The sequence below is a fragment of the Numida meleagris genome, chromosome 24, assembly GCF_002078875.1.
Source record: "Numida meleagris isolate 19003 breed g44 Domestic line chromosome 24, NumMel1.0, whole genome shotgun sequence".
NCBI classification, from domain to species: Eukaryota; Metazoa; Chordata; class Aves; order Galliformes; family Numididae; genus Numida; species Numida meleagris.
The window spans coordinates 1,186,932-1,213,932 of NC_034432.1; the positions used below are offsets into that span (position 1 = coordinate 1,186,932).

Below are 27,001 nucleotides of genomic sequence, written 5' to 3' on the forward strand. Positions count from 1 at the left end.
GACACCCCACACACAGGGGCACACAGGCTGGAGCAGGACATCTTCCACGCAAGCAAGGAGTCCTGCAAAGGGTACCCACTGTGAGGCTAGGCTCTGGGAGAGCCATACAGATGGAGGCTGGGAGAGAGCCCCGAGAAGCCTCCAAGAGCTGCACTTACCCTGGACAAGATGAGGGGAGTCAATAGAGGAGTGCAAAGAGAGTGTATAGAGGACTGCAAAGCCCTCTGCTCTTTTATACCCATCCCTGACAGCCCGGGGCATAGACAGGAGGGCGGTGGTGGCAGAAGCTCCCAATAATCATGAAATAAAGCCAATACGATTCATGACACACAAGGAGTCATGCCGAGCAATTGTGTCTTTTCTCACGGGCAACTCTGAGGCACAAACACGCTCAGGAGAACTGAGAAAAGATGGAAGGGATAGATGGTGAAATGCAATTATATGAAATACCAAGTGCTACTGGCCCTCCTTTGGTGGAACTAATCAACCCCAATTTTTTCCTTATCCCTTGGCAACTGAGTCTTCACCTCCCAAGCCAGCACAGCTCCAACTTATTTTTGTAGGGTCTTTAGTGAGCAAGAAATATCCCTTGTCTCATAGAAGCAATGTTTATGGGTGCTCCACAACTCATAGCCCAACTGCCTCCCAGCCCTCAGTGGTGTCGGATGATGGTGGACAAGTGGGAGCGGTCCCAGGAGGGTGGGACAGCTTCATCTTTTTGCCCCCCCTTCCACCACCTCTGTTTACAAGCCCATAAAATGGAGGTTTGCTGGCAGCATGCTATGTTGTAAAATGCTTTGTCTGCAGGATGTGTGTGACTCTTCCACAGAGACAAAGTTTGGGATTAGCAATGCTTTGGGGCTTATTGGTGTCGTGAGGTCAGATTCAGCAGCGCGTGGTCTTTCATGTGATGTTGCATCACGGTTTGAGCCTCCCATCACATTCTTGTTCTCCAGGGCACATTTGCTACTCACTGTGCCAATGATGAGGGATATAATTTCTCCGCTTCACTCCTTGTGTGTCATGAAGAGTGTTGGCTTTATTTCATGATGATCTGCGGCTTCTGCCACCACTGCCCTCAGGACACTGCCCCAGGCTGTCAGGGACAGGTATAAAAGAGCTGACAGCTTCTCAGTCTTCTATCCAGCTTTCTCCACTTGACTCCCAGTCTCAGAGTGGTAAGTCCATGCCTTATGTGTCTTCTCAATTTCTTAGCAGTGCTTTTCTGACGTGCTTCTTTTGCTGTGGGCTCTAACGCTCTTTTCTTAGTGCCTCATAAGTTTGGGTGTGATTGTATTTTTTCCAGAATTATGGAAAAAATGGTTAATTAAACTTTTAGGCAGGATGTCCTGAGCTTACCAAAGCAATTTTATCGTTTGCACACTCATTGACTTTCTGTCTGCTTTCTATGAGGTAGTTCTCCTCCACTCTGTGGTCCAGCTAGGATATGGTTTCATGCAGGAAGAGTAGGTGGTTTACACCAGCATTCTGAGTGAATATGGTAGTTTTTGCTCTCACTGATTGACACGATGCAGAGCATTTCCTTGGGCATATGCTCCAAATGCAAGAGAGGCGTGAAGGATTTGTGTTCCATTTCTGTTTTGACCTTGGCTCTGTCTACTCTCACAGCTTCACCTCCTGAACCCAAGGATGTCCTGCTCCAGCCTGTGTGCCCCTGTGTGTGGGGTGTCCGCCCCGACCCCGCTGGCTGACAGCAGCAACGAGGCCTGCGTGCGGCAGTGCCCCGACTCCACCGTGCTCATCCAGCCCCCGGCCACCATGATCACCATACCTGGGCCCATCCTCAGCTCCTTCCCGCAGAGCGCCGTGGTCGGCTCAGCAGGAGTCCCCGCCGTTGGAGCGGGCTTGGGTGGCTCCTTTGGACGTGGTGCTGGCTTTGGGGGCTTTGGAGGCCTGGGAGGCTACGCATACGGTGGCTTGGGCAGAAGCTACAGGTCCCTCGGGGGCAGCTGTGGGCCCTGCTAAACCCACAAATGTCTACGGAGTAGAGTGCTGCATCTGTCGAGTCTTCACATACACCTCCTCTTGTCTTCTACCTCCAAATGCAGAACAAAGCTTTTCACCCCTGTTTTTGGCAGTGTCAAAGTAGCTACTTTAAATTACTGCTCCTTGCTTTTTGCACTGTATAGCCTTTGAAATCTGCTGTTGAGGGTTCACGTTTTCCAGCAGTGCCTCCTGAAGTTCCCCTCCTTCTCCATACTGTGGAGCAGTGCTCATCCTCGGGTGAGGCTCTGCCCACTCTGACCAGCTCTGAGCCTCCTGAGCAATGCTAAGAAAAGGAATCTTTGGGGTGAAGCCCTGGGTTGAGACTTGCTGCAGCCTTGTCATTTGCATGTCTGCAGTTCATTGTTTCTGTGTTGTGTTGTTTTCTGTGTTACTGTCTACTGCCTTTTCCATTTGCATTAAAGAATCTGTATTGCATCAACAATTCCTTTTTGTCTGAGTTTGGTCTTCCTTTTGGTATTAGAGTTGTTTATAACTGAGCAATGATCTGAAATACCCAACAGCTCATGCGTTTGGTGAAAAGTTTTGTGATAACTCTGATTTTCTCTCAGAGAACACTTTTGAAATGAATAGTAGGAAAATTACTATTGAATGATAAGCTTCATTACTTCATGCAGATATAAAGGTAAAATACTGATTTATGTTTTGTGTGTTCTATGGTGGAAAGAATACTGGACTAATGCTATATTTTGTTCTCATTCAGACCCTGGAAAAACTTACGTTTGTTTTTATATTGAAAATGAGATAATATAGATGAAATGAATCTGCTTTTCCTTCCCCCTAGATGGAATGGAGGAAGGAATATTTTTAGTGGGATCCAAAGTGACATTTTTTTAGCTCATTAGACCATATCCCTCTGCTTTCCACTCCCACTCATCTGTTGTCATGCTATTGGGGTGCTCCAAACAAGCACACTAGAGCGTCCCTACCGCTTTGCCTTCCTCTGCAGGAGGCCCTGGGCTTATTCCAGCATTATGGCCCTGGGGGAGCTCTGTGCAGCATGGGAGGGCCGTGTCTGAGCCCTGGGTTTCATCACCCTGAGGGCTGCACCCAGTGGAGTCACCTCTTGTTTTGGGCTTTGGGCCAAGTGCTGGAAAGTTGCCCTGCCCTGAGTAATTTTCATGCAGATGATTCCCTGAGGAGCTACAGCTGCAGGGGATGTGGGTCAGTCCTGGGAGCTGTCAAATATTCAGCACATATCTAATGAGATCATGTGGAAAACCATTTCTGTGGTTTTGCAACATTTGTGTGCAAAGAAGAAACACGAAATACCTAGGACGATGGATAAATATGCTACAAATTAAAATGAGAAATGAAAGGAGAAAGTAGTGATTAAGTGGTAATGAAAACCAAAAGACATAGTTTGGTATAGAAAATTTATTTGGAAGGAGACAGCTTTTCTACAATTGTACAAAGTAAAAATTGGCCAGAATATAAAGTTTATCTTTCTGGAGGTCCACCGGGGCTCTTGCTGATCACCAGCATCAACATAATGCAACCTATTTATTTATTCTCTTTTGGTGCACTTCCTGTGTGCAATTTCTAGCATCCTAAGTCACCTCTCTAAAATGAGTGTTAATAACATAACTGAAACAAAGCACAACGTAAGCAGATGACTAAATGGGAAAGCCAGAGGATAACAGACCTAACCTAAAGGCAAAACAAGGAAGTGCACACACAAGCCTGCCTTCCACAGGTGCTGAGCACTCACAGCTCTCATTCTCTTCAGCTGGAGCCCAGCCCTGGGGTGAAAGACTTGAGCTGATCCCATTGGCTCCACCCTTAATTTTCTTCTGGAGTTCCCTTGGCAACTTCTTCCAATTGCTCTGTGCACGCTGCTCTGAGCTCAGTATGCCCACCGCTTCCCAGAGCGGTACGAGTTGCATGGATGTGTCCATTGGGAAGAATACGTGTAGGAGTACTTCGGGACACAGCGGGGCTCAGGACGGGGGATGACTTGTGGGGTGAGTTTCTCAACTGGTGCCTCTGCGGGTAGGGCTGCTGCAGCGGGGGGCTCAGGCTGGGGCACCTCAGAGGGTTCTGAGGCCCCCACCACGGTTTGCTGCGGGTAGGTGGTGAGAATGGGCCCTGGGAAGGTGACGACGACGGGTGGTGGGTAAATGATGACCCGAGAATCACCACAGGTCACCACGCAGGGCTCGTTGCTGCTGCTGGCCAGTGGCTGGGGACATTTGGCCTCGCAGGGGTTGGTGCAAGCCAGCTGGTTGGTAGCCATCGCCCGGCTGTGGCACGGGTTTCCTGCAAGTTAATTGCAGAATTAGACAAGGGCAAGAAAAAGGGAAACATCTTGATTGTCATTGCTATTTTTTTTTTCCTGTGTGCTCGGTTATCGATGCTTCTAAGCTTGGCTCTAAGAGAACTTAAGACAGATAACTTTGACGAAAGAAACTGTTTAACTCCTCTCCCCAACTCTACAGCCTCTTACTCAATCTGTAATCTATTTATCTCTTTCTAATTTGCTGCTTTAAGCTTGTTCCCTTCTCTTCCTCCCGAAGCCCAAATCCTCCCCTTTCCCTGTGTCCCCCCCCTCCCCCTCAAGAGCTAACTCTGCTCTGACACCTCCCAGCCCTTGGCAGTGCTTCCTGCAGGCAAGCAGGAGCCTGTTCCCACAGCGTCTCTTCCTCCCACCCGCAGCCTCCAGGCTTTGTGTTGTATGGATGGGGTGCAAGGGGGGCAGAATCCAGGTTTTCCACACATCGGGGTGTTAGACGATCTGTTTAGGAAGCTACTTTATTTAATCTATTATTTTCCATGTAAATTCCTGCTATCAACAGGCATTGTTCCATTAAGACACGGAAAAATGAAAGGCTAAGAATAAACGGGCGTTTTAAAATACAGATTTAATAAATAACGTGCGTTGCTTACAGCATTCATATTGTAGGTGAGCAGTTGGTCATCAATAGAGAAGGGGTGTACAGGGTCATAAAATATGTAGCCAGGTATGCTTTCTAATGGATAAACAATTATATTGCAAAGCATGGAGCGTCTGGATCTGCTTCCCCTGACTTCAGGAGCTCAATACTGCCTTGTACCAGGGGCTGGCAGAGGGAAGGAGCAGGCCAGTGATCTATTTGCTTCTCTCAACTGTAGCCAGGGGAACATAAAACTATCTCCAAATGCCTCATTCTGTAGAGGCTGGGGGCAGGGGGGAAGCATGCCTAGCATTTTTTTCCTCAAATAACCTTAGGTTAGAACTCTCAGCTTTGACCTGAAAAAAAAAATTGCGTAATTCACCCTCTGTAAAAACATGAAAATGCCAGCAAAACCGTGTGTTAATAGTTTGAAGTGAAAGCTTATTTTCAAAGTTACATGAAGTAATAGCATGTAATCATCACCCGGAGTAGCTTGTTAGGACTCCAACTTAATTAATTAATAACGAATAAAAGCAGTGCTGCATCTCTATGGCTGAGCAAAGCGAACTTCAAGCAATGAAGTTTTACTTTAACAGTTATCTATAGAATTCTACTCCCCACTCCGCACCCTCCCCAACAACTGCTAAATCCCCTGTGCACGGCAAATAAGAAAAACAGAGCTAAAAAGACGCACTCTACTCTTCTGAGAAATTTTCCAAGTGAAGAGATTAAAGTTCCTGCATCTCCCATCAAATTAGCAGCCCAGAGTCTCGAGAAACTCTTGATTTTATTTTGCAGCCTTTATCCTGCAGATAAAAAAAAAAAACCTATAGAAAGATGTTTACTAATCCCTCTGATAGCGCATTTGTGCAGGATTTAGTCCCAATTTTAACCAGATTTACTCTAAAATAACATCAAACTCTTAGTTGTCAAATCAGACTTACTCAGTGTACCGTAGAGAGCAAATCAAGAGAAGCAGTGAGAAAAGCTGGGTGCGAAAAGAGCGTTTATATCCTTCCTCAGATTGCCTGGAGGATCTGAGCCACCCTTTGTGTAAAGCGCCTTAATTACTTATGAAGCAAACTTTGTTGCATGTATTACTCCTGTAATTGTTTCGCTCACTGTTTATAGTTATCTAAAGCTGAGTTAGGTAATGACTCAAAATGCAGACTGTACCCTGCCAGTTCCTTTAATCTTGAAATTTCCTGGTTTTGCGCTACTGATTTCATTAGGAATTAAAATACATGGCTGCTTTTTGTGACTTATCTTTGCTAAAAACACGACTGTATAGAGTCTGAGATGTCAGTATCACAGTGAGTCAACCACATGCAAGATTTCTTTCCTTACTGGAAATACAGGCTGACATGGGCTCTTCTTTTCCACGCCTAGATATATCTCTTGAAGCACAGGGCTTCTTTCTCATCTGATGTAATGTTAATGAAGTTGATGGAAGTGCTCTCCTCTAACTCAGAGGAAGCATCTGGTGCAAAAACTTTAGAGCAAAACTACCTTTTAAATAAAGATGAAGTCATCTCCAATTCTGAAGCCTGTAAGGTGGAACTGATTAAATGAATGCTTTACATTTTTTGTTCTGTATGAGGTCAGAGAATTCTAAACCCACTAGGATATCATTACTATTAACATAAAATGATTTCCAAGTATGATATACTAATATGTTTACGAAGTACTTTGAAATCTTGTTTCCCAGTGTCTCCAGAATATTCCTGATAAGCTCTGCAGCCTGGGGGATGTTCAGGGGTGCCTCACTAAATAAGAGTAATTCATGACATCATGACAGTGAGTTTAGTTTATCTAAATGTGCTTTGTGTCTTAATGCACGAAGCCTCCCCCCAGAGGGAAGATGGAGTGCAGTGAACTGATTTATCGGAAAATGGGTGTCCCCCATGTATCCGTCACTGAAGTCCTCTTGAAGGTCACTGCCACCAGAGGGAGCCTCTGTGTTCAGGAACCTCCCATCATGCACTGGTCCTCTGCTCAACTAGGGGCAGAGTTAAGGGGATTGGGACTGCCTGGGGCAACATTTAGTTTGTGGGTCTATGTCATAACAGAGGTGGCTTCAAGTTTTCATGGTTTGCTCCTCGTGAGGTGTCATGAATGCTGTACACATCGATGGACCTCTCAGTTCAACTGCAAAAATAGTCCTGTTGTTCTTGTCTACTTTTTTTTCCAAGATCTCGTGGTTTTATCTCTAACTTCTACCTAGAAGGCTGCTGCCCTCAGGAATCGCCACTTCAAGGCATGGCTTTTAGAGCATATGCAGCAAGAATGAAATTCACCTCTGTGAAAGGATTCTTGTTTAGGACAGTGGATTCTTGTTTCATCTCCACAGCACTTGGGGAATCCCTGACTTAGGCAGGAACTGAATTCTAGCTGTCGTGTTAAGATGCAGTCCCTTAGCTATGTGAGAATGAACTCTTCAGAATTCCCTCCTAATTTAGCAATACTATATAGTTTTATTTTTCCCTGCTCTGGTTTTTCTATTGTACTCTAGAGTGACTAATAAAGGCAACAGAGAGTAAAGAGTAAGGCAGACTGCATATACCACAATATACAATGTTAATATTGTGAGCACCTATTAACTTTAAATCATTTTAGAAAATTATACCCTTGTGCAAGGCAGGGGCAGCATTAATAATGGCTCTTGTCTAGCTAAAATATGATCTGTATGGTCAAACCAGTTCTGTTCAACTTCATAGTGCAGAAGTCTTGTTTGTAAAGCTGAGTCAGGAATACTTGCTAATGAAGGAAAAATCAAAGGAAAATACTTAGGAATGGATGCTCTGCTGATGTAGATCTGCAACATTCGCTCTCTGGACTTCAAAGAACCTCTGCATGCTTACCTCATCTGTGAATATATTATATCAGCACAAATGCTGCCCATTAGGCAATTATGAACAGAAAGACAAGTCCAGATCATGAACAAAAGTTAATCAGTTATGCATTGAAGATACAGATCCATGATTTCTTACACTAGCAGAAACTCTGGCTTTCTGGTTTTGTACAATATACAAGTGAAAGTTAAATAATTCAAAATCTGAGGCAGCACATTGCAGTCTAATTAGGACAATGCCAGAAATGACCTTGATCATCTTGTTTAAGATGATACTCTTGCCCAACACTAGGCGTCACCTACAGCTATTGTCATTATACAGCAATTTGCATGGGCCACATATTAATGTTTGAAACATTTGCAGTCCTCAGCATTCCCATGGTGTTTAATTACACAGGGTGTTTCCAGAAACACCTCATAAATCCTAATGCATGGCAAGAAGGCGTACAATTGAACAAAGCTGCACAGCTACTGGAAAAAATAAAATAAATCCGTCAAGCTGGGTGTCAGGGTTATGGAAGGCTTTTTTGAAGCACGTATTCCATTTCAACAGAGTAAGCCCTTTTCTGGAGGTCTTCCAATAACATTAGTGGATTAAAAAGGGGAAAATGTTGTCTTGCATGATGACCTCATGGCATGCGCACTTGCTGTCTGGCTCCTTACTTTCCAGGTTTGTCAGGACCAGTGATGTGGGGCTGGGGTTCCCTGGCTGTTCCACATCTTTACCAGTTCACTTCTAGGGCTGAACAGCCCAGCAAACAGCATAGGAGAAGCACTGACTTGTACCAACTGAAAGTTTGCGTGAGAAATTCGGAGGAAGTAAGTGTTGAAGGAGCACAGAAGGGAAGAGAATGAAGGGAGCAGAACAGATGAGAGGCACCCACCTCACCCTGTGATGACCAGAGCATTACTGAAATGTGTTGTAATACAAGGAAGTCTAAATGGTGGCTTGTTGGGTGCAGAAAAGCAGGAAAAAAAGTCATTTGAATGATGTAAAGTGGAGTCCTTGGTCTTACCATGGGTTTTATGTTCATTTCCTGCTAACCCTGTGTTGTGTTTGTTTTTTTTTGTGTGTGTGCATGTGTATAGAAACCAGAGCCATACAACCAAGATTAAAAGACAGAGTTAACCCTGGATTACTTAGCCTCTACAGCTCCCTCTAGTTGCCCAATGTGACATTTCACAACCTGCCTCAGTTTCCCTTCATCTTGAGTTTTTCTTTAACTTTCACACCTAAGCAGGAGCACAGATGGTATCCAGCACCTGAGTAGCAAACTGCTTTTCTTCTGCCACATGTCATGTGCACGTTATTCTTAGGTGACTGGCTATGTATTTTCAACACAAAAATGGGTGCTGAAGTTGCTGGTTGGTTTCCTAGAGTTGGATGAGGAGCGGGCCAGGTTAAGTTCTAGTGGTGTACATCTGATATTTATTACCTGTAATGTTAGAATCAAGGTGAAGCTTGCATTGCATGGACTATGAAATAGTCAGGGATGGTTCCTGAATGGGGCCATATCTGAGATCATCGGTCTGGCTTGCCAGAAGGTGGGGAAGGAGCTACTCTCACTGCTTATTTGTCACTGTAGGTGAGCAGGTGCACAAATGCAGAAGGCGGAACCCTCCTTCTTGGTGAGTGCAAGTTAGGGAGAAGCTGGAGTCAGGCCCCTATGGATGTGCATTACAGGAGACTGAGAAGCAGAAAATGGAAATGGGAGCGGTTCACATTGATGTAAGGAGAGGATTTTTTCTTGTGAAGGGACTGACTGAGAAACCTAAGAAAAATCTGTTAGTTGAGGATTAGATTAGATCCTTGGCTCCAACATCCCTCTGCCTTTTTGAGTCATTATCCCAAATGTGGTGGGCAGATCTGAAATATTTCTTTGAAGCAGTTATTTATCAATGAAAGCAAAATGAATAGAGATCATAGGGAATTGATTTTAGCATATAAAAAGAAAGGATATTTTTCAGTCCTACAGTATCACAGCTTACTGAAATCCCGATTATTTGCAATACTTCAGTGTGGTACTTTCAGAAGATACTGTAGAGCCTTCACGAAATTCTTTGAAAGTATTTGCTCTCAGCATTCGACAGGATATATTTAACAAGTGAATGTTTCCCCCAGGGGGATCCCACACGTTCACCTCAGAATTTAAGGACGGTTTATGGCATGGAAACCTGAAGTCATGTAATCAGGATCAAACCACAGGAATGTAAACAAATTATACAGGAGAATGAAGAAAGTACTTGTAGCAATCTGTGGGTGTAGCAGTTTAATCCAATGCGAGTCATCTGATGTCCTGCCTGGCAGACCTCAGAGCTGAGATGGTTACAGGGTGAGAAGTGCTGCCCAGCACGCGGACCTCTGGTCCCAGTGTCCCCCATAATTGTCCGGGGGATTCTGGGGGGGCTTGGCTGCTAATGGAAGTCAAAGTACTTAAAGCTTAGTGGTTGGAAACGATGGCTACATTAACACAGTGTCATAAATGAAGTTTTTGTGCATGTTTTAATGTGATGTTAGTACTTGCTATTTGAGTGTTGAGTCTGATAAGAAATGGTTCAATCTGTTTTGTTCCTACATTTAGTGGAAAAAAAAAACACCCAAAATGAGTTTGAGATAATAATTTTGATTTTTTTTCTTTCTAAAATAGACATAAGTAGGTGTTATTACTTAACGGTTCCTTTAGAGGGCAGTCCAGAAAGTGGGGATAAGGAATGAAGAAGCTGATAAATTGAGGAAAAGCAGAAGGCAAATCAGGTAGAGCAAGCTATTCTCCTCCTGCACATAGGCATTCTCTGAGATGGGACAGAAGCAGAAGAAGTAGTCAGAGAGAATCAGGAACGTGGAGTCTTCCTCATGAGAAGGTTTGATGCGATGAATAAAATCCTTTGGCACATTCAAGGTTTAATATTATATTTGTCTGATCTGGATAAGTAGTAAAGGCATAGTAAAGACAGTAGTAAAGGTCTGGTTCTGGGACGTTTAAGTTGAGTTGAATGATACTGATTTTATAGTAGGCGCTTTGCCTATGTAAATCAACACAAAAGCACTTGGGAAGTATTTTGGAACTCTTTCCCTGAGGGCAATTGGTGGTTTCCCAAAGAATGGTTTTGCCTCTGGGACCCTTTGAGAGGAGACAGGTTTGTGGGACTGGACTGCTACAGGGCAGTGATATTCCAAACACATGAAAATGTTGTGTTCATGCCCAATTTATGCTGAGCATAATGTGTTCTGGGCTGCTGAAGGGCAGAGAGTGAAGGAGATGTCTGGATGCCTCTGTCTTGAGATTTGTCCCAAGCTCTTCAAAAAACTTTAGGGTATGCGAGAGGAGAGTTGGTTAAAATGAAATGTGAAAAACTGCAAAATAATGATCTCACCTGTAAAATGCTCCTCATAGCCCTTGCATTCATTTCTAAAGCATGGATGTTACTCAACATCTGGATGTCAAAATGCGAAGGCATACACTGAGTTTCACAACACTGCCTGTGTACAAACATAATTAATGTTTGTGAAACACTGAGAATTTCAGGGATGTGTGCTATTACTGAAAGGATCCATCAGCAGTTGCTCTAATTGATGGAAGTTAAAGCTGCAGGTTTAATTAGCAGACTCCAAGAACTCGAGTAGATTAGTATGGGGAAGGCTGCTGGAAATTACACCGGGGAGAAGGTGTCCACTTTAAAATCTTGTGAGGCAGCAGCATTTGTCTCTGACTTCAGGGTGTGCATTTTGATATCATTTTTCATGGATTTATGCCTACAGGCCTGGCCTCAAGTCATCTCCTTATATCTGTCCTGTTTTCTCTGATATTTTGGAAGCACGGGCAGGGAGAAGGTGTTAATCCTTCCTACTCACAAAGCGTTGCCAATTAAAGGCAGAATCACTCCCCTGCCTGGCCTCTTTAGCGCCCTGATGCTTAGGCTAATAGTTCATTAGTTCTAGCTGTTATTGAGTGTTGGCCAACTGCTGTTTGCTTTGCACCATTAAGTTGCACGTATCCAGGTTGCAGGCTCCTTTTGCGCAAGTTGTCCCAACAAAGTGACTGAGAGAGAGTGTCACAGCTCTGGTGCCACCTGCAAGTGCTCAGCTGAGGATTTTATCCTATTTTTTGGGGAATAGACTTGAGAGCTGGCTGGGAAACTCATTGTAGTACTTCAGTTAAGAATCAGAAAATATGCGTCTGTTGTGTGCTCCTGACAGCCTGGGAAGGAGCATAGAAGATGGTGCAGGGCTGGGTGGGCTTCTGTAATCTGCTTTGGAGCTGCACCGTCTGGAGACAGCAGCATTGTTCTTCCATCCAAAAATGCAGTTGGGATGGATGCTTTAAAAAAATGCAGAGGTCAATAAATATCGGGTGGTGCCAGTGTGGGAGCTGAACCTAAGGCAGGTGACACCACTGGTGGTGGCACTCATGAAGGTTCAAAAATAAAATGTAGGGAGGGGGGAAAAAAAGGAAAACCAAAAAATGGATGCTGCACGATCATGTTTAATGCAAATGAGAAGCTGAGTATACATGTGCAAAATGAGATGGATAGGATATAAGCAGAAGAGTTCCAGGACTTCGTGAGGGTCTACAATGAATCTGCAGTTACATGGCGCTGTATAGGTTGTTCTTTTTTCTTTAGTCAAATATTTTACAACAAAATCTGCTATTACAGTTGCTTGAAGTTGTTGGGTTTTGTTTTGTTTTGCCCGGTTTGCATCAAATGAGACATAAGCTCATGTAAGTAGAGAAATAAGCTGTTAAATCATTACATTATGCATTATGGTTCTAAGCAGAGGTAAAGCATAAGGAAGACTTGCAGATGCCTAAGAGCTGATTATTATTGTTGTTATTATTATTATTATTGATGGTAAATCCTGGTTCAGCAAAGTACACGAGTGAATGTCAATTTTGATTAAAAATTTCATTTTGGAACCCACGATTTTCAGTCATGTAATTTTAAGAAGTTATTTTACAATTTTTTTTCAAGAGAATTGATAATAAAAGTCAATGTTGACATGAAAACTTTGAATTTATTCAGGAATACAGGTTTGTCAAATCGGAAATTTATTTTTTTAAATCTCATTTCTTGGAGAATTCTTTCTCATTTCATCCGAATTTTGAATAAGATCAATAATGAATTCTCAATTTCTCGTAGTTTGGAAACTCTAGTCCTCATGCAGGTTTAGTGCCAGGAAGCCATTTCCTTACTGACTCCACTGGGAACAGCGGGAGCTCAGCACTTCTACAATCCATCATCCGTAAACTTAGTCGTGATTTGTCTTTTCAGTTCTGGCTTTTACTTAATCCAGCATGGATATCCACAGATTTAGGCTGGCCTACAAGTTCTAAAACAAAATGGCTGGGAGAAGTGAGGAGACAAAGGATTACTGCTTCCCGAATCAAGAAATGATAATCCTGAGTTACATGCTGTCCCAGAACCACACATGCCACTGAACCCAAGGGATCCCCTGGAACCAAACATGTTGATATCAAATAGCGCAGTATTTCCCACTATGGTTTGCTGAGGGAAAGTGGTGAGTGTTGGGCCTGGGTAGATCACAGAATATGGTGGCAAGTCGGGCTCCACTATGTCCACTATCGTGTCGGGGTACTTTATGACACAGGTCTCATTGGAGGTGAGGGCAAAGGGCTCGGGGCATACCACCCCCGGCGGCAGGCAGCACTCATTGAAGGGCGACATGGGATGGATCCAGACCTGAAACACAGGAGAAGGGAGGGGGGAAAAGGCGGTTGTTAGTCCAGAGGGAAACGGATCTGTTGGATGTCAGGATTTCAGGAAGAAAGAGTTGTGGGATGGATACTGTGAATGCTGACAAAAGGGAGAATTATGAGGCACGGATGTTTTAGGTAACTGATGGGCGTTGGTTTCGGTCTTCTCCATCAGTAACCCTTTTTAACTTTGTTGTTTCAATAGCTGGTGATACTTGCTAGATCATGGCTGTTCTCAACCTAAAATGCTTGTTACTTATTGGGATTTTTAACCTGTTGCACAGCTGTTTCCCTCCTACTGCCCGTTCAGCCTTGCTGAAAGCTTTAACCCAAACTCAACTCCATGTTAGAAATCCAGTTTTAATCCTCATCACTGCCAAAATCAATGCATGGGATGAAGCAAGTTACCTCATCTCACGTGTTTAGAAGTGGAACAATCAGAACTGGGATGGAGATCCACCCATCTTTTATTGGTACCATTGTTTATCATTCAGATTATAGTATCTTATATTTGAAACCACACAGCTCTTTAAAACCATGCCTGATATCAAGGGCAGGTTTTCTTGGGCACTGTTTAATTATAGATTGACAAGCAATCCTTGCCCTGAATTGTGCCCACACTAATTAGGCAATGCAAACAGAGTGAGGGAGAAGCAATAATTTTCTTCACTTTATCAGCATGAAACTGATGTGGAATAGATGAAAAGATGGCAGAAAGGTCTGCATGAATCCTAACATTTACCCCATGAGTCTGCGGGAGAAAGACGAGAAATCTCCCCTGAATTTTCTCTGTCTAAACGTCTTGCTTTAGCTCTGTGCCTTTGTTGTCATCTCCCATCCTCAGGGTTGCAACTTCAGCTTTTGCCAGTTGCCCTAGTGCCTGACTTAAAGGAAAGGAAAAGGCAATGACAGAAGGTTTCGGCAGCTGAGGCGCTGGATTTAAGTGGTTAGGTTTCATTAGGTTCCCCTTGGGCAGGGGGAAGAGCTGCTGCCGTGGATCAGTCTGAGAGCAGCGATCCTCAATGCAGCTCATCCTCACACCCACATAGAGAGCTGGAGAGGGAAAATTTGTACGTTCCTTGTAGATTTGTAGTTCAGCACTGTTTAAAACATATCTTAAAGAAAAACAGCAAAGTGGCTTTTTAATAGGAAAATCTGAGCTCCAGCCTCCATCGGCTTTTGTGAATACTTAGGGCACATTCTTCAGCTGTTAAAAGACAGAAGACATCACCGTCTGTGAAAACAGCTGAAGGTGAGAGCATCTCACAAATATTTTAAGATGAATTGTTTAATGTGTCAGTTCTTATAGTATTAAAAAAAAAAAAAGCTTGTCAGTATGAAACTGAGACTTCCTAGAGTTCTGAGGGAATCCTATATTCCCTTCCCAGTCTAAATGAACTGTTGGCCTGAATGCTAACGCACTTTGCAAATGCCAGTGTTCGCCTCTGAAGTGTAAAACTTCAGTTGACTTACACCTGAAGGACAACAGTAAGTATATTTCTGGAAGAACACCCCCCTACCACTTCCTAGGTTTAACCTATCATCTGATTAATATTTAGATAGCAATAAGTAATTGATTCGAAATTGACTTACCCGGATCTCCAAGGGAGAAGAGTTTAAGAAAAGTGATTAGGAGAGTTCTACGTAGCAAATGCTTTTATACACTTAGTCAAATTGCCTGGAGGATGTGACACCCTTTTTGCATGAAGTCTTAATTAGTTGCAAAACAAAGTTTGCTGCATGCATAACTTCTGCAAGTAATGAAACTGTTTTGCTTGCTGTTTGTTTGCTGGCTATTGGATCTTCACGCAGTGTGCTAACGTGCTACTACACCCTGCAGGCAGGATTCACTTCAACATCTCATGGGTCAAAAAGAACTAGATAGACTCCATTAACCACATTTCAGTTATATTATGACTTGATCGAGTGTTCATTTATTTACTTCCATCTGAAAAAAATTGAAAGGAGCATCAGCAGTAGAGCTTGCTGTCAGGGAACAGCATTTTATTTTCTTTTATGAAATTTGAACTCCTGTGCAGTGTAGAAGAGAGGAAAGTTTAACTCTGAAATGCATTAAAGCGTGACTTGAAGCTGTTACGTGAATATTCATGGTGAAGGGGAAGACCTAATGTTTGTAGCCATTTTCCTATGATTCTGACCTTCTCAGAACAGAACTGATTTCTGGGGAGAAACCTCTGTTATCTAACATCTACTTCGGTCTTTACAAACAGAGGTTGCAAAGGTCTGAAGTAGAGCATGCAGATTTGCTTTGGCTTCCTTGCAGGCTTTGGCCACGTTGCAATTAAAGGCAGGCAGATGTCACCCACATTTTTTGTCACTGACTCAAAGTGAAGTCACAGAGAATCATGGGACTGTGTGTTTTGTTGTTTTTTTTTTTTAATCGGTTTTGGACTGGGTTGAAAAGGGCAATACTACAGGAAAGGAAGATTGCAAGAGATTGCGCTGCACTCTGGAACTGGTCTTTCCATCCAACCTTTGTTTGCTTTCTATGACTTCTGGAGAAGTTAGTATAGATGGGAGTGTTTTCGATGTCATTTACCTGACACAGCAGCTCATAAATCAGAAACAGTTTAGGTTTTTTTCAAATAAAATTACATAAAAGGTATTCTTAATTAAATCTTATTGCAAAGGCATAGTTCATTTACATGCTGGGGAACACACTTCAGCAGAACAATAGAACTCAGCGTGTTGCATTAACATATGCACACAATGATTTATCTGCACGGATGACTGAGAACCAGTCAATCTTTTGTTCTGGTCAGGAGTCCCTGTAAATGTTTTGGCCTTAGGACCCCTGTGAACAACCTCCCAAGCCACATGTAGTTTGATGTAAAGGAAAGCTTTAGGAAATAGTTATGAAGAAAAGAATTCTCCCTCCTGGTTTGCAAGGCAAGAAGTGCAGGCATGCCACCCATGACGATGGTTCGTCTTCGCTTGGAATACAAAGGGAAGTGATAGCGTTGACAGAAGGGTCTTGAGGTTGCTAGAGCATTTGCCCTCATTTGCCTAGCATATTTCAAAATCAAATGTCTGCTCGAGGCTATGGGGGCAAAAAACAATTACCTGTTCCTCCTGCTTAACAGGGGAGATATTGCTTCTGTGGCGGAAGGCAGATGTTTTGTTGCGCGGATTAAGAGCTCTGTTTCATGATTGTCTCTTGTGTTGCTCTTGACTGTGAATAGACACCTGTGGAGGAATGTCATGCATGCAGTGGCACTTCTCTTCTGCCAGAAGGTGGCAAGTCTGGAGTAAAAAGTGGACTTCTGTTTAATCCTTAGTTCTGTATTGATTTTTTTCCCTACTTTTTTTTGTTATCTCCTACCCAGAATATTTTTTAGGACCATAGTAAGAAATGAGGGGGAAAAATTGATTTCTAACTAAAAGTAGGATTTCTGAACACACTGGGCAAGAGGGGAATAAAGTTAATTGGGGATGTCCCAAAAATCTACCTGTATAATTAATCTGCCTAAGTACTGCTTTGCTAAAGTGGGACTACATAACGTCACAGCTGTGCATTGGAATTCATTTCAAGTGCTGCAGGTGTAGAATCACACACATGTATGGAGATCCATATACATGTTTTCGGTAGACTTATTCAAAATTTATTATGATTCTGATTGCATTTTCTGCACAGGGAGAGTGATTGGTTGTACTAATGCAGAATTTACACAACGTGCTTCTCATAAGCCACGTCGAGATAAACCTGGAAAACTTTATTGGTGGTAAAAAAGACATTTTTTAGCCAATTGTAACACAGCACTGGTGCTCTTCTTAGCAGGGAGAGCTGTTGTCTACCGAACGTCCCTTAATGACCGCAGGTGCCCCCCTGCTTAGTTCTGTTGGCAAAGAAGAGGAATTCCTGTGGTGATGGTGCAGATGCGGAGCCTGGTGGTGGGAGAGCCTGTGGCTTGGTGTAGATGAGCCCAGAGAGCGATGTCCGCTCTTTTCCCAGAGCGCTGCGTGGCCCTGGACACTGCCTGAAGCTGCATGATGCTCCACGGAAGCTTTGCTACCATCACTTCAGGCAAATGGGTATGGCCCCCAGTAACAGCACAGGGAGATAATGGCACAAAACCCTTAGCCACCAACCATGCTCATCTCTAATGTCACCAGCACCCTTTGACATCTTCTTGCTCTCTCCTAGACTGCCCCAGTATGGGTCAGTGCTTCATGTCATGCTACGTTGTGGGGATCCCCAAGACTTTTAGTTTCTTTGCAGTTTGGGGTACTGTGCTAAATGGCACACAATGCTTCCCTTCCAGCCCAATTTTTCATTGCCTTGAGCCAATTTTAATTCTAGCTATTATCTAGGTTTAATAAAGTGAAGCACAGAGGCTAAATGAGTCACCAGAGGTCACTTGGTGAGCAAATGGAACAGCCTGGAGTAAAACAGGCTTTCCTCATCAGAGTTTATCATATTTATAATTGGAATTCCAGCAACTGTTTGAAGCCTTAACTGAGATTGTATTGCACTGGGCAAACAAAGGACAAGTCCCTGCACTGAACAACAAATATTGGAACTGATTAGACCTGAGAAACAAAGGAGAAGGGATTATTATCTCTTTTACAACTTTAATGCATGGGGATTAAGGGAGGGGCTGTCAGCAGAGAAAAGCACGGTGAGCAATTTTTGACGTGTCCTGAAATGACTTCACCAGTTGTAACGTAGGAAATGTGTGGCAGTCAGGAAGTAAATACGGACCATGATTTAATAAATGACAGAGCCCCAGGAATACCCCTCAGCCACATTTTACTGTGCTGTTTCCATGACAAAACTGAAGATTTGGTGAGGAAAAACTAAGTCTCAATGATGTCTGCGGTGCGTGTGGCTATGACTAACTCAGTGCTTTGGGTAACGGAGCATCCATCTCTCTGGGACATCTATTTCTAGAGAAAAGAGCTCTGAAATGGAATCTGAAGTAATAAGTGTCCAGAGAGGATTGTAAATGCTGCATGTGTGAAGGAAAACTTGTTCAGACTGAAGTATAACATTTCAGTAAGGTTGGAGACTTGATCTGTGCTTTTTTTCTTGCTTGAAATGAGTAGTCAGCATTAATTCTTTTTTCATAGCAAAAGGTGCCAAGCTTTTCAAAGCTCTCTAAAGGATTTAGGATATGATCTCTAGTTAAAATCTGTGGCGGCTTTTATGCTTTTTTTTTTTGAAACCTGAGCTCTCGTTTAAGAAAACTGCAATTACTGATGCCTGCAAGTTAATGACTCTGGGATAATGACTTTTAATGAAAAGAAATCCCCTTAATGAAAATCTATGCTGGAAGTTATCCTTTAGGTAATAGTTGGTTAAAAAAGGAAGAATTGTCTTACCATGAATTTATGTGCTTTTCTGAAGGGGTTAGAGAGAAACAAAGCAAACAAAGGAAAGAATAAGCAGAGGAGTAAGAAGCTTATGTTGTGGAAACATTCGTAAACATTGACTGAAGGATTAAAGAAGTTTTTGTGCTTGAGGTCCTATTTATTCACCCAGGTTTCTACTTCCATCTGCTCATGTGTGCTGGGCTGCACCCAAGTAAAACAGGGGTTCATAATCTGCCTGCAGATTTCTTTCCTTAGAACTGTAGAAGACCCTAAAGTCCTTCTTGAGTCATTCTCCTGACTCTGGAAACAGCCTCTGGAATTGAAGAATGTTCATTTTGTCGCTCCTTTTTCAATCTGAGCACATGAATACTTCAGCTCTTTCTGAGCCCCCCACCCCCTACCAAAATGCAAACAAAATGAAAGATGTGCAGATCACGCATTCATACGCAATTGTTCTTCCCTGTTTAGACATACATAAACAGCGAGCAAGTAGGTGTTCACTTGGGTGATGTCTGAGAAGGTGGTTTTGTATGAGAAGGTTCAGGTTTGCTCTACAATGTGATTTCAGCTGCCTATTTTGAGACACCTGCCAACAATGCAAAGCTACTTCTCAAATAGAAAGCAAACAAGAATGCATGTGATGCAAGCACATTAATGCATAACTGGAGAATGTATATTAATAACCTTGACACCTATTTCAGGGTGACTTTGTAACTTTGCCTTAAAATGCTGCAATCGTGCTGGATACTTAAAATATGATAATAAGTGTTTTGCATGCATAAATCATTAATGAGGGTTTGCAAAGTGTGTAGAAATCCTTTAATCTGAAACTTCCGTGGGCTGTTTCCAATGGCATCCCATTGCATGGGATCTTTACAAAGGCATCCACTTCACAGGAATAATTCAGAAGGTGAGAATAAGGGACTGAATTAGTTATATTAAAAAAAAAAAAAGGGAGGATATCAGCAGCTAAGGAAACTGAATGGTTTTTAGAGAAAGATGGTGGAGCATAAACACTTTTTATACTAAAATCTCCCCATCTCTCATGAGAGAGAACCCCAGCCACCTTACCTTCAGCACCTTGTCCAAAGAGTACATCAAACCCACCAGGAGTTTTTCACACCCAGCTACAACTGGCATTATGAGAGAGAGAGAGTCATCCTGGCTCATCAGCCTTGTCCAAATAGCTGACTGCTACGATTGTCTGCTACCAGATTATGCCACTGGTCTTGAGGGCAGGATGCAGGTCTCCTGGCATGTAGGAGAGCTAAAATGAGGGAACAAAGTAAGTATAAAGTCCTTTTCTGTATATATCAGATCATATGCACTCACTCTCCCTAAGTGTGTAGGGTCTTTGGGCATGGCCAATGTCAGAGGGCACTGTCCTTATTTTATGGCCATGTCTTTGCTCATGGTATTGCTTTGCTCAGAGTTTGGTGGTTCCCTGTAATCTTTCCTCTGAGATCCCCACAAGTCTCTTTGGAGCCAGGTGAAAGCTATAAGTGACGTCCTGGGAGACAGAATGGAAACATTGCCCAAATCACTGGTGATTAAGCCACAATGCTTTAAACAATGCAGATTTTTAGAAATCATTCAGTTCAGTTCATTCAAAGACAAATAATTGTCTTTGAAAACAAGACATCTGAGTGGCTCCAAATTTAAATCCCAAAGTAAATTAGCCACTGAAATACACTAATGAGAAGGGAAGATAATCTGTCATGGATTTATTATAATCCGTCTTTTATCCTAAGAGAAATATGATTACAATGACTTCTACCCTTGGTGGTGAAAAATCATTGTAATGACGGATATCTATGGAGTGGAGTTGACCTACATCTACTGGGGTCACCTGAGACTATTTGAGGTGTGAATGGGTTTTAGTGTGAATGCAGTGTTGGGGGAAAAAATTCCATTATGAAGCAAGAAATCATGACCTGATTAAGAGCTGATCAGTGGAATGACATGCGTGACTGTGATGTTTATCTTGAAGGGATGCTGTTGCTCAATTCATGGGTGTCTGAAGCCAGAACCATATTTTAAGTATAATAGCACTGCACTCTGCATGTATAAATCATTAATGAATACTTGTGATATGACATTTGATCTAAGGAGGCCACGGAGCTTCCTGATAAGAGTGGCTGCCCCAGGGATCCCTCCAACACACCTTATAATTTAGAAGAGATTTGCAGAGGGAAAAAAAATTTACCATTCTATTAGAGAAGCAAACAAGGAGCAGGTAAACAACTCCAGATAGGAAATCTAGAGGGCAGATCTCAGGGTACATGAGGCACTTTCCCTGATGAGCTCCTCCTGTAGGCTATCATCTGTAGCTTTTGCCACAAAGATGAGCTACGCAGGGGCAGGAAAAAGATGTTGTCATCAGTGGTGGCTGCAGCCACCCCTTAATAAAGGACAGTGCCCAAGTGAGCATCCAGGGGGCCAGTCAGGGCTTGAAGAATGATTCTTTACCCATGAGAAAGGGTGAGGAAGGCTAGAAAGCCCCTTTTCTAAAATAAAAATAAAACAACTTGTCTAGACAGCATGCTTGTATGTTGAAATTGCTTTTATTTCAGACTTCAATGAGAGAAAAAGTCTCAAACTGTTCCTTCTGAGACCAGAAGGAGCCCACCTGCTGTGGGATCGCTGGGTGTGAACTTGGGCTGTGAAGCTGGAGCAGACGTTTGGCTCCAGCTCTGCAGGCAAATACCTTTAATTTGTCTTCTCTTAGCAGACCTGAGGAAATAACTTTTCACCGAGATGGGTGTGCTGGTGAAACGCGAAGGGAGAGAAGCAATAAGTCACAGAATTGGTATAAAACACATATTTTTTTTGAAGTGACAACAGGTACAGCAGCAGGCTGATGCTTGGGAAAGTGGCTGGTTTGTGTCGATGGTCTCCAAAAAAGCCCATTCCAACTTTATTTTGCTGCCTGGTGCTGCTGCATTACATAGTCAAAAGAGTTTAGAGTGGCTGGAGATCTGCTCCAGAAGTTTTTAAATGCTGCTATTATGACGCACAAAACTATTTTTTAATGAAAAATGTAATAACCCCGGTTTCTGAAGCTATTAAATATTGTCTGCTTGGGGAGTAGCCATGACTCTCAAATTTAAAGCGAAGTTATTATCCAAGAGACATACCTGTTTAAATTTTGTCATATACTTGGGATATTTACATAGTATACGTACTTTATGTCTCAACCATTAATGAATATTTGGGACTAACTTTGAAGCTTGGCTCTTTAAAGAAGCTGAAGGAGAAGCTTCAGTGTTGTTGTACAGCCCCAGGGATCTGCAGGCAGACACACCTCGGTGGCTTCTAAAGGTATAATGGAGGTAAATGAAAGATCAAGATGGTGATATTGCTAGGTAGAAAACTTTAGTTTAAATGAAGTATATACCCTTTCAGAAGGAAATAGTATTTTACACTAACGTGTCCTAGAACTGATCACTTATTTCATCTCAGTGATAGTCATGGGCTGCATTCCCCATGAATTTCTTCTTATTTTAAAGTTGCAGTAAAATCTTTTGAGGATGAGAGTGAGCTTGACTACTGAGTACAGAAAAATAAGTACTGAACTCTGAGTAATAACCATCAAATGACATCATGGGATGTGATATTTTGTTGTAACACTGCTAGATAAATAATTTTGATCCCTTCATAGTCAGTTGAATTCTTGTTTTGCTGCAGATGTGATCAATCTGGCACCATTTTCATAAATGAAATGAAACTCTTCTCAGAAACATTTCGTACAGTGGTAAAAAAAAAATAAATCATTGCTTCAGACTTTCTTCATTTTTCTTCATTTGCTTAAGCCAAAATTACCAACTCAAATAATTTGAGTCTAATAGAAGTGATTGTCTGGTACACCACCTCAATGAAGCATTTGTTTTCCTGTGTTTTGGTATGGTAATAAATCAACAAAGTATGTGTCCAGGCAATTACATGGATGCCATCTTCTCATGCAATGTAAATTGGTTTAATTTCTTTCCTACAAGAGAGGTGTCTGAATAACATAAGTGGAGGTTCTGGGTACAAAATTGTTATCCTGTACACAAAACCTTAGCATGATACACCTCTAATTAGACATGGGAAACAACTAGTTCAATAGCCCATATCCAGTAATATCCAGCACTGGATACTGAGAAGTATTTTTCCACAGAGAAGTGCTTTGTAGAAGAATTTTGGATTGGTTTAAAAAAAAAAAACACAACTCATTTGCTGTGCTAAAGAGATGCAAACTGGAGGTCTGCATTATGGAGGGATGTGATCTAGTTGTGCTTTTAGTAAAAGAAAGGTTCAGTGTAAAATATATATATCAAAGATGTGATATGTGCAAGTAACTCCTAGAATTAGAGAAAAACACTTGGAAAGTTAGTGTGCAAATAATGTATTTTTTTTCTGGTCGTGTACCAATTTAGGATGAGTCTGGCATCATTTTGATTTCTGAATGGCCCCATGAAAGTCAAGCCAATGATTAAATGACAGAGAGAGAAGGAAAACTACATTGCTTTCCAAGCAAAGTACCATTAATGTACAAATTATGAGAATAAAGGGTACTCTGAGATGTCATTTGCAACATTAGTGAAGATAAAATGAAAGGATCAGAGGAGGAATGGGCATGCCATTAACAAGGAAATCAAGGGGGAGTGTTGGAAGGACCAATCCCAAACACTGTGTCTTTAGTGGGGAGTGATTTGCATGCAAGGTGAGCATGTTGTTGGTACAGAAATTACAAGAGAAACAGGTACTATGGGCCTGGGGCGGTCCAGATCAGTATAAAAGCCCTTCCAGCACCAGGCTCCCCCATCCACTTCTCTTGCCTTCTCCTCCTTGGTGAACAAGGTGAGCTGCAGTGGCTTACTCCTCACTCTTCTCTTTCTCTGCTTCTCTTCTTGAGATTCTGGCCTCCACCCAGTGCCCTTGGTGTGAGCCTTGCTCCTTGATGGTGCTCCCACCAGCTCTGTTCTGCGTGGCAGTGGGGGTAGGTGGGAGAAGTCCTTGGGTTGTCTCTGCTGGGGTTCTTGGGGGTCTGGGCTGCCAAGCATCTCTCTGACCCTACACTGCCTTTTCCTGCTCCCCAGCCACTGCTTCCTCCCTTGGTGAGCAGGCCACCAGGCAGCTGCTCATGCTGCCCATGTTTTCCCTCTCCTCTCTGCAGGTCCAGCTCCATCCCACAGCCATGTCCTGCTACGATCTGTGCCGTCCCTGTGGCCCCACCCCACTGGCCAACAGCTGCAACGAGCCCTGTGTGCGCCAGTGCCAGGACTCCCGCGTGGTGATTGAACCATCTCCTGTGGTGGTGACCCTGCCTGGACCCATCCTCAGCTCCTTCCCCCAGAACACCGCTGTGGGATCTTCAGCATCTGCTGCTGTTGGCAACATCCTGAGTGCTGAGGGTGTGCCCATCTCCTCTGGTGGCTTTGGCATCTCTGGCCTGGGCAGCCGCTTCTCTGGCAGGAGATGCCTGCCCTACTAAGGATGAGATGGATGTCCCATGAGCCCATTGCCAGGAAGCCCAAATCCAGGTGCTGGACTGAGGATGGAGCTGTTGGCCAGTGTTTCTAGATGGGCTGAGCAAATTCATGCCCTTCTGCAAAGCAGAGATGGAAGCCAGGTTGCCAGTTCGTGCTTTCTGGAAACTCAGCCAGCAGATGTCTTCTTCTCCCACTTTCTTCTCATCATCATGAGTCCTTGTTGTCTCCTGCTGTCCTGTGCCATGGGTTTATCCTGAAGCAAGTTAAGATGGCTCTGCTTCTTTGTTTTTTTCTCTCAACATATGAGGGAGAAAGATATGCATCTCATTTTGGTGAGGGGGGGGGGGGGTAAGATCCCTTTTTCCATGCACTGTTTTTTTTTTTTTCTATCTTCAGACTCAATAAAATTTATGCTGCATTGTAATCTCAGTTTGTGTTTCTTCATTGCTGGGATGCCCAGCCATGCTCTCCAAGGTGAAATGTGATGTCCTGGAGTGTAAAGTTCAGTTCTCTTCCCAGATCCTCCCTCTATGCCTACACCCCTCTTGCTGATTCCTCAACAATGCAGAAGTTGCTACACAGTTGCTGCCTGTGTTTGTAGGACCACTGAGCTGTAACTGTGAAGACATCTAGGAATTCAGTGTCTGACCCTTGCACACATGAGGAAGAAACACATTCTCTTGGTTGCAGTTCTAGTTCCTTTTAGACCTTCTGCCCCAAACTGCAAGACCACTGGCATTAGGGAGGGACACAACCTGGCCCGTGTGTGGAGTGGCTTGTGTTATTGTGTCTCACTCCACCGCATGTGATAATTGCTTCTGCCTCAGGGAGTGCAGGGGAAAACAACATACATAGTTCTTCCCACATGCTCCAGTCCTCCACAAGCAATGCTTTTGTCTGTGCCTCCAAGACCTCTTTGAGGCAGTGAGGGGCGGCTCTCCCGCTGTGCCAAATTGAAAGCCCTGTGGTGCCTTTCAACATAGGTAAAGGCCTTATTTTCCCTGACCAGCTGCTTTTGTGAGCAAAAGCCTTGAGCCTAGGTGTGCAGGAAGCCCCTCAGGAAATGCACTCTTTATCAACAGTCATGACCCATTGTGAGCTTTGAGCTTGAGCAAAGTGCACTGAAAAGCTCATTACAGGGCCAGGAAGGCAACATCTGCAGCACGTGGTCAGGGGAGCAGGGTGATGCAGGGCACCCGGGCCTTTGGGCAGATCACAGTTCTGTGCACTGGCTGTGGGATTTCCACATGGAAAATTGTTTGTGTGAGAGTGATGAGATGCATATGGAGATCCTGACATCTACTTGCATCCGCAGGCATATTGCTGATGTTCTTGGCCATCAGGAGCTGGTGATGACTTTAGGTGTCCTATGGGAAGCTAAGGTTTCCAAGCTTTTTCAGTGATGGCTATTGTATTAGCATACAGTTACAAAGCAGAAGTTGTGGAAAGCCTTGAAGAGAAAGAAAGAACAGTCATGAGTCCACAACAATGGACTTTGGTGGTGTGTTAAGAAGCATCTCTCCTCAAACAGCTATCTGCAGTCTGTTGGGGCTGCAGGAAGCTGCACAGGTAACGGAGAGAATGTCAAAGTACATGTGAATTTATCCTGATGTTAAATTTTGGATAGTCTAAAACAGAACCCAATAACCAACCTGACTGGGAAGGCTCGTACTTAACTTTGGCAGAGTTAGGTGAGACATGAAGCAATGGTGGCAGCTACTCATGTCGTAGGAAAATGTTTTTAAGACTTGTATTTTAGGATTCAAAGGCAACATGAGGTATGCATTTTTTAAATCTTCAAAGCAACGCCCCTAAGGGTATAAGGTTGGCATCAAATGCTGTAGTTGGATACTGCACACTGCTGGATGCATCATTTGCTTGTGCTGATGTATCATTTCCAAGGGAAAAATTTTGGTCTCTAATCCTGTCACTTGAAAGGAACTTATGTGGCAAAATGTGTCTGTCATGAAAAGTTAAATGGAAAAGGAGAATTGCAGGGAAGAAAAGTCAGTGTCTCTATTTACTTAATTCCCAAGTTTTGCATACACGATGAGCTTGGGTATCTCACAGTAATGGTAGCTCTAGGCCTGGGGCAGTCCAGACCAGTATAAAAGCCCGTCCAGCAGCAGGCTCCCTCATCCACTTCTCTTGCCTTCTCCTCCTTGGTGAACAAGGTGAGCTGCAGTGGCCTTCTCCTCACTCTCTTCTTTCTCTGCTTCTCCTCATGCTCTTCTGGCCTGCACTGAATCTTTGCCTTTGTGCAGCCCTTGGTGTGAGCCTTGCTCCTTGATGGTGCTTCCACCAGCTCTGTTCTGCGTGGCAGTGTGGGGGAGGTGGGAGAAGGCCTTGGCCTGACTCTGATGGGGCTCCTGGGGATCTGGGCTGCCAAGCGTCTCTCTGCCCCTGCAAAGCCTGTCCAGGCTCCTCAGCCTCTGCCTCCTCCCTTGGCCAGCAGGCCATCAGGCTGCTGCTCATGCTGCCCATGTTTTCCCTGTCCTCTCTGCAGGTCCAGCTCCATCCCACAGCCATGTCCTGCTACGATCTGTGCCGTCCCTGTGGCCCCACCCCGCTGGCCAACAGCTGCAACGAGCCCTGTGTGCGCCAGTGCCAGGACTCCCGTGTGGTGATTGAACCATCTCCTGTGGTGGTGACCCTGCCCGGACCCATCCTCAGCTCCTTCCCCCAGAACACCGCTGTGGGCTCCAGCACCTCCGCTGCTGTTGGCAGCAT

The 27,001-nt window shown here is 43.6% G+C and overlaps 3 protein-coding genes across 5 annotated transcripts in view; all 3 read left to right on the forward strand.

The window, feature by feature from the left end:
- The window catches only part of LOC110388003 (feather keratin 2-like), a 906,242-nt gene extending 881,379 nt beyond the window's left edge, over positions 1-24,863 (forward strand). Inside the window, exons 1-2 of one of the 3 annotated variants that reach the window (XM_021376790.1) lie at positions 3,775-3,989; positions 23,956-24,859. In XM_021376790.1, the coding sequence (XP_021232465.1) occupies positions 3,978-3,989; positions 23,956-24,273 (330 nt within the window). In that variant the 5' untranslated portion in view covers positions 3,775-3,977 and the 3' untranslated portion in view covers positions 24,274-24,859. Of the gene's footprint in view, positions 1-3,774; positions 3,990-23,534; positions 23,640-23,955 lie in introns of those variants that run through there. The other 2 variants (XM_021376791.1, XM_021376792.1) reach the window with 2 other exon arrangements.
- Positions 1,651-1,986, forward strand: LOC110388001 (claw keratin-like). The gene has a single exon (XM_021376788.1). The coding sequence runs from the start codon at positions 1,651-1,653 to the stop codon at positions 1,984-1,986; it is 336 nt and encodes a 111-aa protein (XP_021232463.1).
- LOC110388006 (feather keratin 1-like) overlaps positions 26,362-27,001 on the forward strand; it is a 901-nt gene continuing 261 nt past the window's right edge. Inside the window, exons 1-2 of the mRNA XM_021376795.1 lie at positions 26,362-26,445; positions 26,778-27,001. The exon at positions 26,778-27,001 is cut by the window's right edge and continues 261 nt beyond it. Coding sequence (XP_021232470.1) covers positions 26,799-27,001 — 203 coding nt within the window. The 5' untranslated portion in view covers positions 26,362-26,445; positions 26,778-26,798. The remainder of the gene's footprint in view (positions 26,446-26,777) is intronic.